Source organism: Gallinula chloropus (assembly GCF_964237585.1).
Source record: "Gallinula chloropus genome assembly, contig: HAP1_SCAFFOLD_146, whole genome shotgun sequence".
Lineage (NCBI taxonomy): Eukaryota > Metazoa > Chordata > Aves > Gruiformes > Rallidae > Gallinula > Gallinula chloropus.
Window position 1 is genome coordinate 260,577 of NW_028168402.1, and position 17,382 is coordinate 277,958.

At 41.7% G+C, this 17,382-nt stretch overlaps 1 protein-coding gene across 1 annotated transcript in view; it reads right to left on the reverse strand.

The window, feature by feature from the left end:
- LOC311204519 (nischarin-like) overlaps window positions 1–17,382 on the reverse strand; it is a gene marked incomplete at both ends in the record, with an annotated part of 67,518 nt that overhangs the window by 40,700 nt on the left and 9,436 nt on the right. The window contains 5 exons of the mRNA XM_084280932.1: window positions 10,241–10,394; window positions 12,251–12,425; window positions 12,828–14,153; window positions 15,382–15,440; window positions 16,283–16,404. Coding sequence (XP_084137058.1) covers window positions 10,241–10,394; window positions 12,251–12,425; window positions 12,828–14,153; window positions 15,382–15,440; window positions 16,283–16,404 — 1,836 coding nt within the window. The remainder of the gene's footprint in view (window positions 1–10,240; window positions 10,395–12,250; window positions 12,426–12,827; window positions 14,154–15,381; window positions 15,441–16,282; window positions 16,405–17,382) is intronic.

The window sequence follows — 17,382 nt, forward strand, 5'->3', positions numbered from 1 at the left end:
GCGTTAGTCTGCCATCTCCAGATGCACAAACGCTTGCCTAGCTGGGGCTGGGTAACTAGTAACACACTAGTGCTGGTGTGGACGTGGTCTAAATATAGGAGGATAATCCTTGATCTCTCCCACAGCTGTTACTGGAGGAGAAATGCATTTTCTTGCAATTCTGACGATGGTGGTTTCAAGTGATTACTGCACAGAGCTGTGGAGTGTCTGTTTCCAACTCAGGCATTTGAATAAAGGAATAATGAGAATAAATGCAGAATAGATTTTGGGGAATGCTTTCATGTATACTAAGCGAGGTGTTTGGTCTGAGAAACCTGTCACCCATCCTAAATGTCCACATGGACATCACCTAAACTTCATTAATTTATCTTTACCTTTTTTCTATCCAAGTTTTATCCAATTCTTTAAGACATTTATGATTTCCATGCAGGGAAATTCAGGTCCTTTGGATTGTCCCAATGCTTCCCTTCTTTTATCTCTCTCTTTGCTCTTTCCTGTTTTAGTTGCTTGTTTATTCATTCCTTCCTTTTTTAGCTATGTAGAAAAAAGTAGTTCAGCTTTTATCCACAAAATAAAATTTCAGATGTAAGGGTACAAACGATTGTTACCAATTTCTTGCTAATAATAGAATCAGAATTCCATGGTTCATTAGAACCATGGAAAAAGAAGTTGTCCAGAATATCAAAATGATTGAGCAGTTCTTTTTATGGCATAGAAGATTTTCTGTATTTATTGTGGTCTGATATGTGTCTTCCTAAAAAACACATTTTGAATGAACTCATGACCTGCACTATTCAATGTTTTTGGCCTAACAGTGTGAATCTCTTCTGGTTTATTCTCCTCTCCTTAAATCTGAAACAAACCACGGCTGAATAATTGAACAAGGCTCTAATCAACCTGATTGACTTGAGATGTCCCTGCTCATTGCAGAGGGATTAGACCAGATGATATTCAGAGGTCACTTCCAACCCGAACTATTCTATGATTCATCAGTTGTGATCCTACTTTGGATTTCTTTCTATCAGCTTTTGTAGTGTTTTCTTCTCCTAATTCCTAATTATTGAAGAAACTTTAAATTTCTACCTAATTTTCTGAAATTATTTAGGAATATGATTTCTCAAAACATTCTTAGAGAAAAACAATCTGTAATTACTCAGCATTGTTTCTGTCTCTGTAAACTAAAGGTGCTGATGACTTTTTATCTTTTCCTCATCAAACTTATCTTCAGAGAGCAAATCACTAGAAGGCAGATGAAGTCAAAAACTCAAAAGTCATCAGTAGGCCTGACAACAGCCACAGCTCTGTCAACATTAGCTGTACTGCATGTAGAAGATTAATGCTGTACCACAGAGAACTTTTGGGTCCTCTGCACATGTTCATCCCATAGGGAGTACAGTATTAATTGGAACAGCAGTTGATAACCTTCATTTTCCTGGTACAATCTGTGATATAAAAATTCTACAGTTCTGTAGTTAAATTTCCCATTTTTCAAATCCCTGTCCTGGTTTCAGTCAGGATGGAGTTCACTTCATTTGTAGCAGTGGATGGAATGCTGTGTTTGGGAGTTAAAATGAAAACAGTGCTGATAACACCCTGATGTTTTTAGTTGTGGTCAAGCAGTCAAGGACTTTCTCAGCTCTTCATATTTCTCTATTAATGAGGAAGGAGGGGACAAAGCCAGGACAGGTGCCCCAAATTGGCCAAAGAGAGTATTCCATGACAATTACGTCCTGCTCAGTATAAAGGGGGGCTGATGGGAGGAGGAGCGGGGCGGCTCCAGGATGCGCGGTTTTGGGGGGATGATCAGGTTCCGGGACGGCTCTGGGTGGCACGGCCTGAGCTGTGGGTTCAGTGAGACACTGCATTGGGTATCAACAGCTTCATATAATTTTGCTCTAAAGTCCTGTTAGCTTTCTAATATTGTACCTTTCTGCTATTCTAGTAAACTCTCCTTATCCCAACCCACGGGCTTTTGGTTTCTTGGTTTTGGGTTGTTATTTGCCCCTTCCTTCTCCCTTCCCTTTCCTCACCCCCGCCACACACCTCTCCCCCTCCTCTTTTCCTTTAAAGAGCAGGCAGCTGCGTGGATCTCAGCTCTCAGCCGGGGTGAAACCACGACAATCCCTTCATCAGAACCACAGTTTCTGCTCTGAATTGATCAGTTTTGATTGGTTATCGTCAACAATGTAGAGATTTCTGCTTGCTCAAAATAGTTTACACCAACACATATAAGTATATATATGTTCTTCAGGCCTTGTTAACATGTCATTTAGAACTCACAAATATGCGTAATGTATTGCAGACATCATTTATGTTCAAATCTTAATCTTAAAGAAGTATAGATTTGCTTAATATTTTAAAATATCATGTATTATACACTGAATTTTACCTATGTTTTCCCAGTTTCAAAGTGCAGCACCTGTTGTAGGTACACTGTGGACTTGGAGGAGATACTCTTTTGAAAGGCTGTAGCAGATGAGCCTTTCTATGGGAGCATTTACACTCCCTTTTTGATCACTGCTTCCCAGAATCTTCTAGAAACTACAAAATGTATTTTAAAAATTAATCATTAGAAAATACTGATGTAAAACTGAAGGTCATAGTTGTGTACAAATTAGTGATAATGAAATCATCAAGTGTGCAGATTAGATGTTCAACAGTGGTAGTTGAACCCCAGTGAGCTCCAGAAGTAAAATAATGCACATTAAAGTGTTTGAATCAGCATGAACAAAAAATGGATGGTCACTCTGGTACCCCTTAGCATAGATTCTCACTAGGCAATAGGTCAGCAGTAAAACAATTCCCAAGAAACCTCAACTTTCTAAATCAGAACTTTTTAGCTAAGTGTATAAGATTAGTACAAGTTATACAGGTTTGCAAATAATGGATATGGGAAATTTATCATGTTTATATTATATCTGAGGAGAGGTGGACAAGCATAAATGTCATGAAGAATATATTCTGAAGTGAGAAATATTTTAAAATAGTGGATTTTTATACACACAGCATGAAAAGAAGTAAAATGGTATGAAACCAGATTTTATATATCTTGTTGTACAATGAGCCAGTAAAATCAATGGTATTTGGCAAATATGTGTGTATGTGTGCATGTGATTGGCTTAAATATATGTTCAGGTATTTGGGTGAGAAGCCTCGTTTGTGCTTGCCAAAAGCTACATAAATCCCAGCTCAGGTACAAGATGAAGATGGTGGAGCCAGTTTTTCCAAGCCAGAGAAGTTGGGTGCTTATTTTAGCCTGGAATGATTTAAAAAGTGACACTACATCAGTACTAAAAGAATGCTAAAGCAATATAGCTAGAGTCAGCATCTCGTCGTGGTTATTCCCAGTTGAAAAGTGCACTGATAACAAAGAAAGGGAAAGTTACTTACCAATAACCAATTTCTTTTGAGCTATCTTGTACGCATATCTTGCTTTGCAAGTGATCATTTACTAAGGCTCTTGAAGTCAAGGACTTTTTTTCCCCCCCTTCTTTTGCACTATCTAGAGAGATTACATATTTTCCAGTCTCTGTACTCATTTCATTCTCAGACATGAAAGACATGCCTGCAGTAAGACCTTCCCTTAGCTATCAACTACATGTTTCTCCAACATAAAGAGACTTCCAGAGAAAACACAGGGAGATCTGGAAGTGAATGCATGAATCTCAGAAGAATCTCAAGCACTGTTAAATATCCCTTTCTTATTTGAGTGTTTGCTTCATGAACATTCATGCGCTCTTGTGTGTTTGTAGGAAGATGTTTAGACTCTCCGGTGAAGACTGGCTTAACTTCTGGACATTCATTCATAGAATTAGTCTGAGGTTTAGAAACTACTCTCCTGAGTGCTGATATTCATTCATTTCCTTTTGAAGGTAGTGAGCAAGATACTTCACTGGATATATGCAGGTCTATAGATTTTGAATGATTGCACTTCCTTGTTGAATCAATAATGCACAATTAATGTTTCATTTTCCTCAAGAATTCAGGAAATCAGATAGAAGTTTAAACCCAGTTCTTATTTATTTAGAATCTAATTTATCATATATGAACTCAGTTCCAATATTTTCTTTCATAGCCATTAAGAAAAACAAATACCCACATAGGTAAGAACTGAGACGGAATCAAATCTTTTAACCATTTTAATGTATCCAGTTTGGTATCTTCAAATGTAAATATATTTACATATATATTTGTTGCACAAATGATATGGACTTGTTCTTTTAGTTAATTGAGAAGTATTTATCACTCATTTTGTCTTATATGAATTGTGTTCAGTAATTCCATAGAAATGTTTCCTACAATTTCAAGCTTCTGAGCAGTTTTTAAATAATTATAATTTGATTAAGCCATCACCTTGGCATATTCCTTCCCTAACTGGAATCCTCTGCTCTCAATGACATTGGGCAGGGATACAAGAGAGAACATTTACTCATAGGTTAATAAAAAACCTCAAGATCTGACATTTTGTGAACTATCAACTTAAAAAATTGTTTTATGACATTGGGAATGCAGTAGTTACACTTGGCTTCAGACTAGTTCAAATATTAGACCTTAATATGACAGTATTGCTAACTTTTTTTAGGTTTCTCAAGATGTTCCTAAAATTCATACTTACACGTATGGTCTTCACACAATACACATAACATTTTATTTTGTTTAAATTCAGACTCCCTGTAGCCTGGTTCCAAAGACCCAATGCCTGTTTGCAGCTGGAGTGCATTACGTGATTCCATCTTCTACTTCAGTTTAATATAAAAAACTCCTGTTACAAAAATCCAGTTTAAACTTTCTAGGAAGTCTTCACAATGCCAAACAAAACACAGTAAATGGGAAACTTCCTTAAATTACATTGATACTTCTGTCTCAAAGACTGTTTAGGTACACACAATGTAACTCTGCAGAGTGAATTCACATGAATTTTAGTCCATTATGCATATATTAGTCTGATTCATGCATTTCTGTAGCTTCTAGGGTAAGAAGCTATTTAAAGCTTAGTTTTCTGGAAAAGGGTTTGTTTTTTCTCAGCTAGCCACATTTCTGTATATCTCTGTGTTTCACTACGCTGTGGTACAGTATAGGGTGAAGGTTAAGCCCTAAAAGTTACTGAAATGCATTGTGTCAGTGACAGAATACTCTCGTTACTAGAAACTAGGCACTTTATTTTGTTGCCTTTATTTCAGGCAGTGTGAAACTTGGGGTTTTGAGTTGCTGTTAAAAGCTACACAAATTCTTTTAATTAAATAATTATTTTGCTGATAGTATCCAATCTGATGTATGGCTGAAAGTTTAGCTGCTATTCAGGGTTGAAAGCCATTTTGTCCTTAGTGTTAACCTAGTTTTCATAATTTTTTCACTGTGGTAGAGTTAGCTCAATGAGAGGAGAATATCTGTGACAAGTAGACAGTATTCCAGATTACAGATCAAATCTGATTAGCTCAGAGTAATTACTTTGAAATATTTTTTGGGTTTTATCCATTTGGAACAGGTTTTCCTTTGATTTAGACTTATTATTCATAAATAGAAAAAAGATGGGTTTACTTGAAACAGGCTTTGCTTAAGACTAAGATCTAAACTGGAAGATCTAATAATTTATTGGAAGTGCTCACTGCACTTCCTTTGTCAGTGATTGGCAGCATCGCTTTTTTTCCACCCTACCCCCATTATTTGAAAATTAATTTCATTAAATATTGTGTGCATTCCTTTCATTTACAATGACATAAAAAATTGACTTATGTTTTCAGAATTTATCTTAAATTTTAAATGTTTCTGAGACTTCAGTACTTGATTCAGTTGGCCACCGACACCCTTCTCTTGCCATTTGAGATGCCCCAGAACATCTCACATCCTATACAGTGATTGATTCAGAACTTAGGAGTAGAAGCCAGGTAGAAGCATCACCTAACAATTTTCTTTTTAAATATATGTTAAGCATTTAATGCAATATTAAACAAAAAGAAAACCTGCTAATTTCTCAGAATAACTTGGCTTTCACAAAAGGAAAGGAATAGCGGTGATAGATCGATTCGACAAGGAATGAGGGCTCTACTTCCACTAAAAATTAACAAGAACTAAGGAACATTTTTCTGTGCTTGCAGAGTTGAAATGTTTCAGTTTTGGGAAAAAATCTCTGGGTTTACTGTCATTTATGTGAAACTTAACAAACAAAAGTGTTCAAATCACTATTGAAATTTCTTGGGTTTAGCCAATTGAAATTCTAAGTTTAAATCAAATTTATATAAAAGTTAACCAAAAATATATAAATGACCCCAAGAAAGGCTAAAAAGAGCTTCACAACTATGAAAACTTTCTTTAGTAAGTTTATCTTCCAGAACTACTTTAATAAATTTCTGTCCTCCTGACATATCATCTTTGGAAGAAATAAAAAAGAAATAAAAAAGAAGAAATTCAAACAAGCTTTCCCATAATGCAAAGTCCTCTAGGAAACGATATTGATGAAATTTACAGGTTTATTACTTTTTTGTTTTCTTTACCTGAAAATACTGATAATGGAAATAAGATTTGCCTTGTGAAACTATGTGAGATTTTCCTGTAATTCTACTTTTTGAGACAGTGTTGTGTTATTCATACACAATTAGTAAAGAATAGTTGATGTTTCACTATTTCCTGCTGGTGTAAATTTTCATATGCCTGATGGTGTCATTAAGATGTCAGTTTTCATCTGTTGAGTGTTTGCACAGTATCCACCTACCATTTGGTAACATATGAGCAGACTTCAGGGTTTTTACAGAGCTTTAGTGAGATTAAATAGAGTTCAGTTACAGGAGATTCCCTCGTTTGGAACAGTAAAACAGGTCATAGTACAACTACACTGTCTAGACACTGTGCATAAACTTTGCATAAATGTAAGTTAAGCTGCCAGCAGTGATTGTCATAATGTAGCTGTAAATACCATCAGATGCATTCTCAGTCTATTTATATATTTATTTATTTATTTTAAATAAGCAACGTGCACTGTTTTCAAAGCAGAGCCCTTAACATTTAGGTGTAAAGAATTCAAATAACTGGGTGAGCTAAGTATATTCTGAAAATATGTTTGACAATAATGGCTTGTAACAGCTTGGTTTTCTCACTTCTTACTTATAAGGGAATTATAGAAGTTATTTGTTATCAAGGTGTTATTTTAACACTACTGTTATTGAAGCTGAATAGAAGTTCTATAAACTGCTTGCAATTGGCTAGTTTTGCAGCCGTAATAAATATAAGATCGAAAAAGGTTCTTTTTAAAGACAGGATCTTTACTAAATTGATAAGTAGGAATTCTAAGTCTTAGCGTGCTGTTTGGGATGTTGATAAATTGTAACTTAAAATCACAGTAACAAAGCCTCAGGTACATTTGGAGAGCTTTATGTACCAAAACAAACAATCAGAAAAGACCTAAAGTCAAACTCATCAATCAGAGCGGTGATGGTCTAGCGGAGGTGGTTTACGTAAAAGTCATGGTCAGAGAGGGGATGTCGAATCGCCTCAAAGCAAAGTCCTTACAAAGAGAAGTCAAGTCATGTTTGAGCAGTTCTGGAACCCATTCTGATAAACATCTGAGGGCCCAGTGAAGGGGAACACAGGCACAGAGATACAATGCATATTCTATATACAGACACGTATACATATACATGTACAGACTGATTTGCACTGGAAGGTCCACGGGTATATTGCAGAATTTGGACCAGCAGTGGCATAAAATCCTGAGATAAACTCTGAGAGCATTTTAAGTCCTTGCAAACGTTCTCTTCACTAACAAACACAAACCAAGCACCAGAAACAAAAAATTCAGATGCAGTTCTGAATTTGACCTTTTCTGTCCATGTAACAGTTTTTGAAAACTATCTTTGTATCATTCTTATCAAGGAGCTGATAAGAATTTCATCTTCAAGTCCAGTTAAAAGCAATTTTGCTCTCCATTTAAGTCATTTGGATGAACAAAGGCTGCAGCTTTGGACTCCTAAAACGTGAACTTTTGGACTGCTAAGCTCAGTGGGAAAGATATAATATTCCTTTGAACACAATATTAACTGTTTTCCTTTTTTCTCAATAATTTAATGAAGTTCTTGTATCTGGCATAATGTAGCCAGTATTTTAAGCAGTCTTTGTGCACAAAGGGCAGTGGCACTATCACAGCACAGAGCAGGAATGCTTTACAGGATGTTTCCAGATAGTGGAAAACGGTTCCAATGCTCCTAAGGAGAATGCTATGTTAAAGAGTGAATCAAAAAGATGTAAACATGCTTCTCTTCTTCACATGATTCTCACTAGCATTTCCATGCAGGAGCAAACATCCCTGTGGTGAATATTTACTTATCTTCCTTTTCCATATGAAATATTTGTCTGCCCTTGGCCTTGCCTTCATCTTGGGGCAGGATTTTGTTCAGCAAAACAAAAAAGATAAGATAATATTCATCTCTTCTTGGCAACAGCAGCAAAGCTAGCCAAAAAATGCATTCATCTTTGTCCACATGGCAGTAGCAAGAACAAAGCATATTTATGGTTTTTTCCTATGTATGATAATAAGCCCCAGATAAAAAGTGTATTTCTTTGTCCCTGAATCTAGCAATGGCAAGGACAAAAATTACACAAACCCCAGTGTTGCTTGCAGTAGGCAGCAATGAAGGAAATGTTTTCACTAATTTGAAAATAAAATAATGAGCAAGACCTTATTTGATGTTTTGGTTAGAAGACCACATAGTATTTAGGGGTTTATTAACCATATAATTCCGCTAATATCCAATATTCAACTCAGGCCTCAATATTATATAAATGACTTTGAACTTCATGCCTCCAATTTATAAGATAAAATATACAAACAACCATGAGACCTCCAAAAAGTTAACTCAAATTATATTGGAGTCAAGATTTCTTTACTGTTTCATAATCTGTCTTTGCCATGTTGCTTCTGATTGTGGCCACCGACTTGACCTGCTGTCACTCAGACAGTCTTCAGACTGTCTGGGGGTGTTTTTTATCATTTTAATCACAGGGCATTATCGAAAATATTTGAGTGTAGATGAAAATGAAATGTTTTGTGGATTGTATCAGCTGACCATATTGTAATTGTAAGAGGTTCTAGGAAATTTTAGTTTTCCCTAAAATATCATAGTTTTTCAGATAGTAATGTTTATTTTAATTGTACTTGTAATTCTTTCTTCATCAGTGGAAAGACTTCAAGACAAAATCACCATGCACCCACAGTTACAGATTTTTTTGTTTTTACAGGATTGTAAAACAGCCTCGGGTCAGCTTTCAGAACTTTGAACCACAACATTCCTATCCAAAAGGTTGTCCCACCTTAGGGGTGGCTTTCCTTACCATGACAAAGCACTAAACCAGGAACAAATTCACATCTCTAATGAACAAGAGGCCAGGCACAGAGAGCTGAAACAAAGCATCATCAAGCCCAGATTCATTTTCCCAACAAACTCCATAGCAAACCTCTTTAAACCCAACACAACTGGCATCGTGGCCGGGAAGATTTTATCTCCAGCCCATTCATAACAAATCAAACCAGACTCCACAATGACCTGTGAGCAACCCAGGAAAGAGGCCCACAGTGCACAGAAAAAACCCCACAGCCACAAAGTCATAAGGACGTTATGCAATTAAAAGATTTATAAAGACACCAGGGTGTGCGAGATGTTTCAAGCAAGTTTCCTTGGGCTGCCACTCAGGACCCAGCGACCTGGATTATACAGACTCCCCGTGACCGGCTGTCACACCACTTCCCCTACAGCCAGCAGCATGTCCAGCACCTGCAAAGCTGTGAAGATGTAGCTCGTTGCTGTTGCCTCCCTACGGATATGGTATTACTGGGCTCATCTGCACACACCTGGGTAAGAAAGACAGCCAGCTGTACACTGTAACACCTTGAGTAACGTGGCATCTTAGATTGTAGAAAGATATTTTCATTGTCAGGCTCGGCCTGAGCTGTGGGTTGGGTGAGACACTGCATTGGGTAGCAACAGTTTCATAGAAGAGCCTCCCTACCCTCAGGCAGATCAACACTTCCTCCCAGTTTAGTGTCATCTGCAAACTGACTGAGGGAGCATCCAATCCCTTCATCCAGGTCATTGACTGGGCCTGAAGCCCTGGGCATCACGCATGTGCTCCATGACAGCTCCTAAGATGACCCTCTCCAAGGTCTTCCCCGGGACTGAGGTCAGACTGAAGACAAACCCACAGGCGGGGATCAGGTTGGTAACCCTAGTAAGGGATTAACCAGCTCTCTTACCTGACTGACGCTCATCAGCATGAACAAATGAATCATCCAACAGAAAGGGAATAGCTTTTGCTGAGAGAAGCACACAGGCCATCACTTCCATACTGGGAGTCTTGTACAGCAGAACTGAGGACCACATGAGCTGTCTCAACTCTTCATTTTCCACCTAAGACAGAAAGCAGATGCTGCAAGTTACTTGCACACTTTGATAATCCAGGCAGCTTTATCATCATAGGCTACTAGAGAAACAGTTTCAACAGCTGGAGCATCTAAAGATGCTGTGGTCAAAGAGCAGAAGCTCACCTCGAGGCAGTTAAATGCAGCACAGCTTTGAGGTGCTCACAATGGAACTCCACTGTTTGTGTAAAACCATATTTTCCTGTCATGGTCAAGTTCTTCCTCATTTTCTGCCCAAAACTACAAGTAGGAGCTAGCACACAGTAAAGACTTGGCACAAAAGACACTGCAGACAAAATTGATCAGTGAGCAGTGCCAACAAGTCTGCTGAGCCTTCAGATGCTACCGAGGGGCTGGATTTAATGACCTTAAGAGACCTTAAGAGACAGCAACAGCACCTCTTGCTGTTACAGCTGCTGTCCAGGGAGGCATCTGCCCAGCTTGATGAGTTTACTGTGAATCCTCAAGTGAGTCACCTTTCTTTATCAGCATCCCTTGATGTCAAAAGAGAAGCACAGCTTACCATTTGTGCTCACTGAAGATTTGGAAGTGAGGGATGTGAACAGAGTGTCTCTCTCAAGTTGCTTTTCAATTGAGATTTGTACTCAGAGCACAATGATTTATCAAAGTGCCACACTCTGAGGTTAGGGTATTATTTGTATTTTTAAATTTGGTGTTCCCCACACAGACTGTACATCAAGTTAGGTTTACCTCCTCCTGTTTCTGGAGTTCCTACAGCCAAGTACATACTCGTACATCTGTACTGCACAAAGGCGCCACCTACTGATTTAGTGAGATCCCATCACAAAGTAATTCCACTCCAGTCATTTTCACAGCATCACAGGGGCTGGAAGGGACCCCCAGAGCCCATGGGGTCCAACCCCCTGCCAAAGCAGCTCCCCAGCTCATATTGCACAGGGCGGCGTCCAGACAGGGCTGGAATCTCTCCAGAGATGGAGACTCCACACCCCTGGGCAGCCTGTCCCAGGGCTCCCTCACCCTCACTGGGGAAAAGTTCTTCCCCATGTTGCTGTGGAACTTCCTGTGCTCCAACTTGCAGCCATTGCCCCTTGTCCTGTTCCCACAGACACTGAAAAGGGGCTGCCCATTTCCCCCTGCATCCCATCCTTCAGCTATTGATAAACATTCATAAGGTCCCCCCTTAGTCTTCTCTTCTCCAGGCTGAACTGCCCCAGCTCACTCAGCCTTTCCTCACAGGGGAGATGCTCCAGGCCCTTCATCATCTCCATAGCCTCCTCTGGACTCTCTCCAGGAGATCCCTGGCTTATTTTATCCCAGGGAGCCCAGAACTGGACACAGTACTCCAGGTGGGGCCTGACCAGGGCAGAGCAGAGGGGCAGGATCCCCTCCTGTGACCTGCTGGCCACACTCCTCTTGATGCCCCCAGGATCCCATTGTCTCTCTCAGCCCCCAGGGCACACTGCTGGCTCATGGCCACCCTGTCACCCACCAGGACCCCCAGGTCCTTCTCCGCAGAGCTCCTCTCCAGCAGGTCACCCCCAGCCTGTACTGATACAATTTTATTTCATTTTGACCCTTGAAAGGGGAAAAAAAAGGAAGTGGAGTTATCATTCCTGCTGGACACACACTAATGTCCTTCCTGTTCTGCCTCGAGGAGCCTGAGAGGTGCCCGGCGGGATCCCCGTCGCTGCAGCGAGGAACCCAGCACGCAGTCACACAAACCAGTTTGTGATAGAAACCCTTCCAGGTTTGGCAGAGCCTGACCCTTGGGTTTAAGCCCTTTGGGACAGCCCTTTGAAAAACACTGTCTAGCCCTGAGAGGCCACAAGGCATCTTTTTATACACCTGGGCTGGGGGTAGTACCTCTGCTACGCTGCCATGGAAAAACTCCAGCAGGGCATTTCCTTTCAGCCCAGCCACGTGCTGCAGAGACACAGAAACAGGAAGGTGAAGAGGAATCTGGTTATCTTCTGTCATCTTCTGCGTGAGAAATTCAGATGGATAGAAAGATGACAGCATCAGATGAGGCTTGCAAAAGCTGGAAGAGATCCAGAAAACACACAAAATTTAAGGAACTACACAGCCCTTCCCCTACAAAAATTAATACTTTCATTCAGAAATCAGGAATGGGCAGCTTCTACTCTGAATAGTTTGCTCTAAATGGTTTCTCTTGAGCATATCTATCAATCTGGCATGACCTCAGCCTGGGAGCATGGGAAAGGCAGGTCTCCTTCCATAAGAAAACACATGTTGCAACTATAAACCAAACCAGAAACAAAACAGGTAGACAGCTACGGCCCAGGATAACCCTCCACACACACCACAGGCCAACAGAATGATGAAGCACGTTGCCAACACTGCAGGCCCAAACCCATTCCCAGTGACAGCTGAAAACTCACCAGCAAGGCCACACTGGCTTCAGCAGAGCTTCTGTGGGAACCGTTCCCTTGCTGACTGACCATGCCTGTCTGCCTCCACCATGGGGTTCCGTACAGCGTCTGCTTTGCCTGAAGCTTTGACAACAATAATAGTCTTAACATCCTGCAGGAGCCTCTGCAAAAGACTGTAGATTCTGAGGAAGTGGAATTTCTCATGAGGTAGAACAAACACTGCTTTAACACATCTGTATCCAACAAGCAACTCCAGCACGTGGCCATCCAGAAAGGAACCCTTCTGCTGGATGGAGCCATGAGTCGGATGCAGCACCAGTGATGCTAACGGCATCCTAGTCAGCTTAAATACACTTCTCCACTCTTCTGTGCCTCCCCATTTACCTGGCAGCAAACTGAAATCCACCTTTACTAGGTACAAATGCTGGCGTGTTAGAAATATCCAACAGGGATGGACCACACAGGGACCCTGGGCAGAAGCCTTAGACACTGAAGAATAAAGTGCAGGACACAAAACGGGTTTTGACCAGTCCTTGTTACTACCAGCTGACTCTGCTTGGTGCAGGAGTTCCTGGACACAGGTTTTCTTCCCATAAACAAGGTATGTTGGGAAACAACCTTTTATTTCCACATCATCTGCTGAAATGCAATTCAATTCCCTAAGCTGGCAGAGAAACTCTGGGAGGTTTGCTGGTCCACAGTACAACACGGAGCTTGCTAACACTGACGTGTAGTGTTGAGAGCAACGCATGTGTAAACAGGAATAAAAGTCTTGCAAGTTCTGGGGGTCTGAAACAACAAACAAGCAGTTGTCACCATTTGTCAGCTTCAGGGTTAAACAGATTTCTGGCAGGAGAAAGCCAAGTTCCAGAAGATCAGTATATGGAAAAGACAGCACCAGCTTCAAGGCAGAAGGGATGTGCTGGCAATTTCCTCTCAATTCCTGACAAGGCATCTCAAACACAGCTGGCAGATCTTCAGTCAAAACCAAACAGGAAGCAAACTGCTTGAGGCCTTTACGAATGTGAATAGAGAAACTCCAGAGAATTTTGACTATTGCAACACTCTCCACTGCTCCCTGGTCAGAGGGCCGAGGATCTGAAGTAGTGCTGAACTCAGGAGTCTCATCTCCTTCGTGAAGCCCCATTTCAAAAGAGCCATCTTCTTTGTCTGTGCTCTTGGTGTCACCCAGAGGGCTCCCTTTCTCCTCTGTAAAGCAGGAGGGGGGGGATCTCTGCACAGTCTGCACTATCAAGGTAGAAAGGTGCTGGGTAAAATCTTGGTTTGTGGCAGTGTGTGACATACAATGAAAAGGCAAGATGACAGTGTTACAGGGGTCAGGCACTGCACGCTGTTCTTCCTCTGAAGGATCCAAACTGCAAAAGAGATAACAAGGCAAAGTACGAGCCTGAGTTTCAAAACAGTCACAGCTACCTACAGCTCATGGTGCTGCTGCTGCTCTGAACTTTGAGGTATAATCTTGTTACTGCAGTTACATCAGCCTAATTTCATAAAACATCTTAAATAGTCAAGAATGCATAGGTTGCAGTTGTATTCATTTCTGCATTTCTTTTATCCGTTTACAGCATTTAGTTGATAGAAATATTCCTAATTGAAATTATTCCCTTGTCCTGCCACTGATTTTTCAAGATGCTTTCAGATCATCTCGTGTCTATACATTGTTTTGTCTTTACATAGTAACTATTTAATTTTTTATATCAAAAATAGCGTGGCCAGTAGGTCTGGGGAGATGATTGTGCCCCTGTACTGGGCACTGGTGAGGCTGCAGCTCGAGTGCTGGGTCCAGTTCTGGGCTCCTCACCATAAGGACGGGGAGGTCCTGGAGCGAGTGCAGAGAAGGGCAACCAGGCTGGGGAAGGGGCTAGAGGGCAAATCCTCTGAGGAGCAGCTGAGGGAGCGGGGGGTGTTCAGCCTGGAGAAGAGGAGGCTGAGGGGAGACCTTCTCCCCACCTCCACTGCCCAGCCAGGAGGGTGAAGAGAGGTGGGAGATGGTCTCTTCAGCCAGGGGACAGGAGATGGGACAAGGGGCAATGGGCTCAAGCTGCCCCAGGGCAGGGTCACTGCAGATGGGAGGGAAAAGTTCTTCCTTGAAAGAGTTATGGTGCTGTGGCACAGGCTGTCCAGGGAGGGGCTGAGTCACCTTCCCTGGATGGGTTTAAAAAAAAGGGTAGATGAGGTGCTCAGGGATCTGGTTTAGCTTGGGACAGGAACAGTTGGACTTAATGATCTTAAAGGTCTTTTCCAACCTTGTGATTCTGTGATCTTCATACTGTGCACAGCCACTGGTTGAGAGGCTGGGAGTGTGCAATTTATCAGAAGTAAAAATAAAGTGTTCAGCTCATCTTCCATTTCCCAAACCCAACAGGCACTTTGCAAATCACTGGCTTGAAGCCACTGTCTTTATTCCAGGGTTCAAAGGTTACAAAGACTTTATACTCTTACCACTGATTTCGCTTGAAAACAACTAGAGGCAGCGTGCAACCAGACACACTGGTTTGCCTTAAAGCCGGGTTTGAAATGCACCATCCACTACTGGGACTCAAAAAGCTGATGGGGGTTTAAGCCAGAGCTCAGAAGTCTCACTTACCACATCTGGGGTCACTTCCATGCGCTTCACAGGAATCCAACAGAGAGGCAGGTGCCTACGGAACAAAGAACCATCAGGCAGTGGCAGCTGCTGCCAGATTTCAGCAGAAGTGAAAAGCAAAGTTAACGCTGGCTCCTGCTTTTTAAGGCCAGCAGCTCCCTGCTGAGTCCTGACTGCTGTACCCGTGGGCAGCTGAACAGCTGACCTGTGAGGATGCTGACACACCAGGTTTTTAGTTCAGGCTGGGCACTCTGAGGCAGCCAGGAACGCAGTGAGAACAGATGTGGCCTGTAGGCCTTTCAGCACACTACAGACTTCAGCAGCAGCGCACAGCGAGGCGAAAAGGCAAAGGCCCTGGAGAAAGCCCAGCCACGCTGGCAGCAGAGGCAGAGTCCCTCAGGGCTGGCTGTCTCATGCCCTGAAGCCAGGCATATGAAGGGCATTTCCTATATAAAAAATGACACCACAACGCAGAAGTTAAACAGCTGGAGTTTGAAGGAGACCAATTAGGCCAACACCTATTGCCAGAGAGAAGGTTCTTCCACTCTCTGAGGAAGAGACCTGTCTTCCAAAAAGTGCTGAACTGCTCAGTTCAGAGAGCAGTTCAGCATCTCAGAGCACACTGAATGAGACGCTAATGCCAGGTAAACATCTCAGTCCTGACAGCGACAATTCTTTGGTGAATTCAGATCATGCACTCACTTTACAAGGTGGACCAAACCCACCACTCAAATTTGGGGCTACCTCCTTCCTCAATTATAACAGCTCAGAGAATGAAAATACCTTTGCTGTGGATTACTATAACAACATAAGTTTAATATCAGAAATTAGCTTGCAAAAAAACCAAACACTACCACATTAAAACTGCCATAAAATAAACACAAGTGTAGCAATTATCTGATTTTTACATCCAGAGTCTGGTATTTCAAAATATCTCTGGGGAACTGTATAGTCTGTAGGAGTCAAACTACTGGATTGCAAAAGACTGCTGGCTAGGACTGTTTCTTCACAAATTATTTCTAGAAGAAATACAAAGACCTTTTAAAATTGCTGAAGTAAAACCAAAATGAATGTCTAATAGTGTCTGTCAAACAACTAGAATTAAGATTGTATCATCAAAATGTGACCATCAGTCATTAAAGCTGCGGGGTCTCTTCACAGAACAGCCAGGACAGAACAAAACCAGGCACAATTTTAATATCCTTAAGTGCACTGAAAGGTGCACTGAAGACTGCTAAAGCTCATTTTTTAAGCTAACCACCAATTTAAATCTCAACATCTTGTGTGAGAATTCTCCATGTAATTTAGTTTTAACACAACTGGTCCATTTCCTTGAAACTTGCCCTGAGTGTTACCAAAGCATTGCCAGGCTGGCAAAGCCATAGCAGAGCAGTCTGTGAGCTTCACAGCATTCACTCCCATTTTTGCAGGCGTCAAGCAAACAAGCAGAAGATCTGTAAAACCTTTACCCTGGCGCAGGAGGTCCTGTCCCTCAAATGCCACTCAAGAAAATGATCTTCCCTCGATCAGAACCTTTCTGAAGGATCCCAGCCTGACTCGTCATTACAAACTGATCAGGAATGCAGTATACTGAAATATTCTCAGGGACATTGGGCTTTTTGCCTGTTTGATATTCACAGCCTGGCAGGAATGCAACCCAGCACCCCAGTTCTCAGCATCAGCACAGAGCCGGCCCGCTCACGCGTGTACAACGTACGTGCAAATAAACAACAGAATCCCAATCACAGAATCCCAGCCTGGGCTGGGCTGGAAGGGACCCCAAGGGTCACAGAGCTCCAACCCCCTGCCACAGGCAGGGCCAACAACCTCCACGCCTGGAGCTACACGAGGTTGCCCAGGGCCCCATCCAACCTGGCCTTGAACACCCCCAGGGATGGGGCACCCACCCCCTCTCTGGGCAGCCCCTGCCAGCCCCTCACCACTCTCTCTGGAAAGAACTTCCCCCCAATATCTGTCCTAAACCTTCCTTCCTTTAG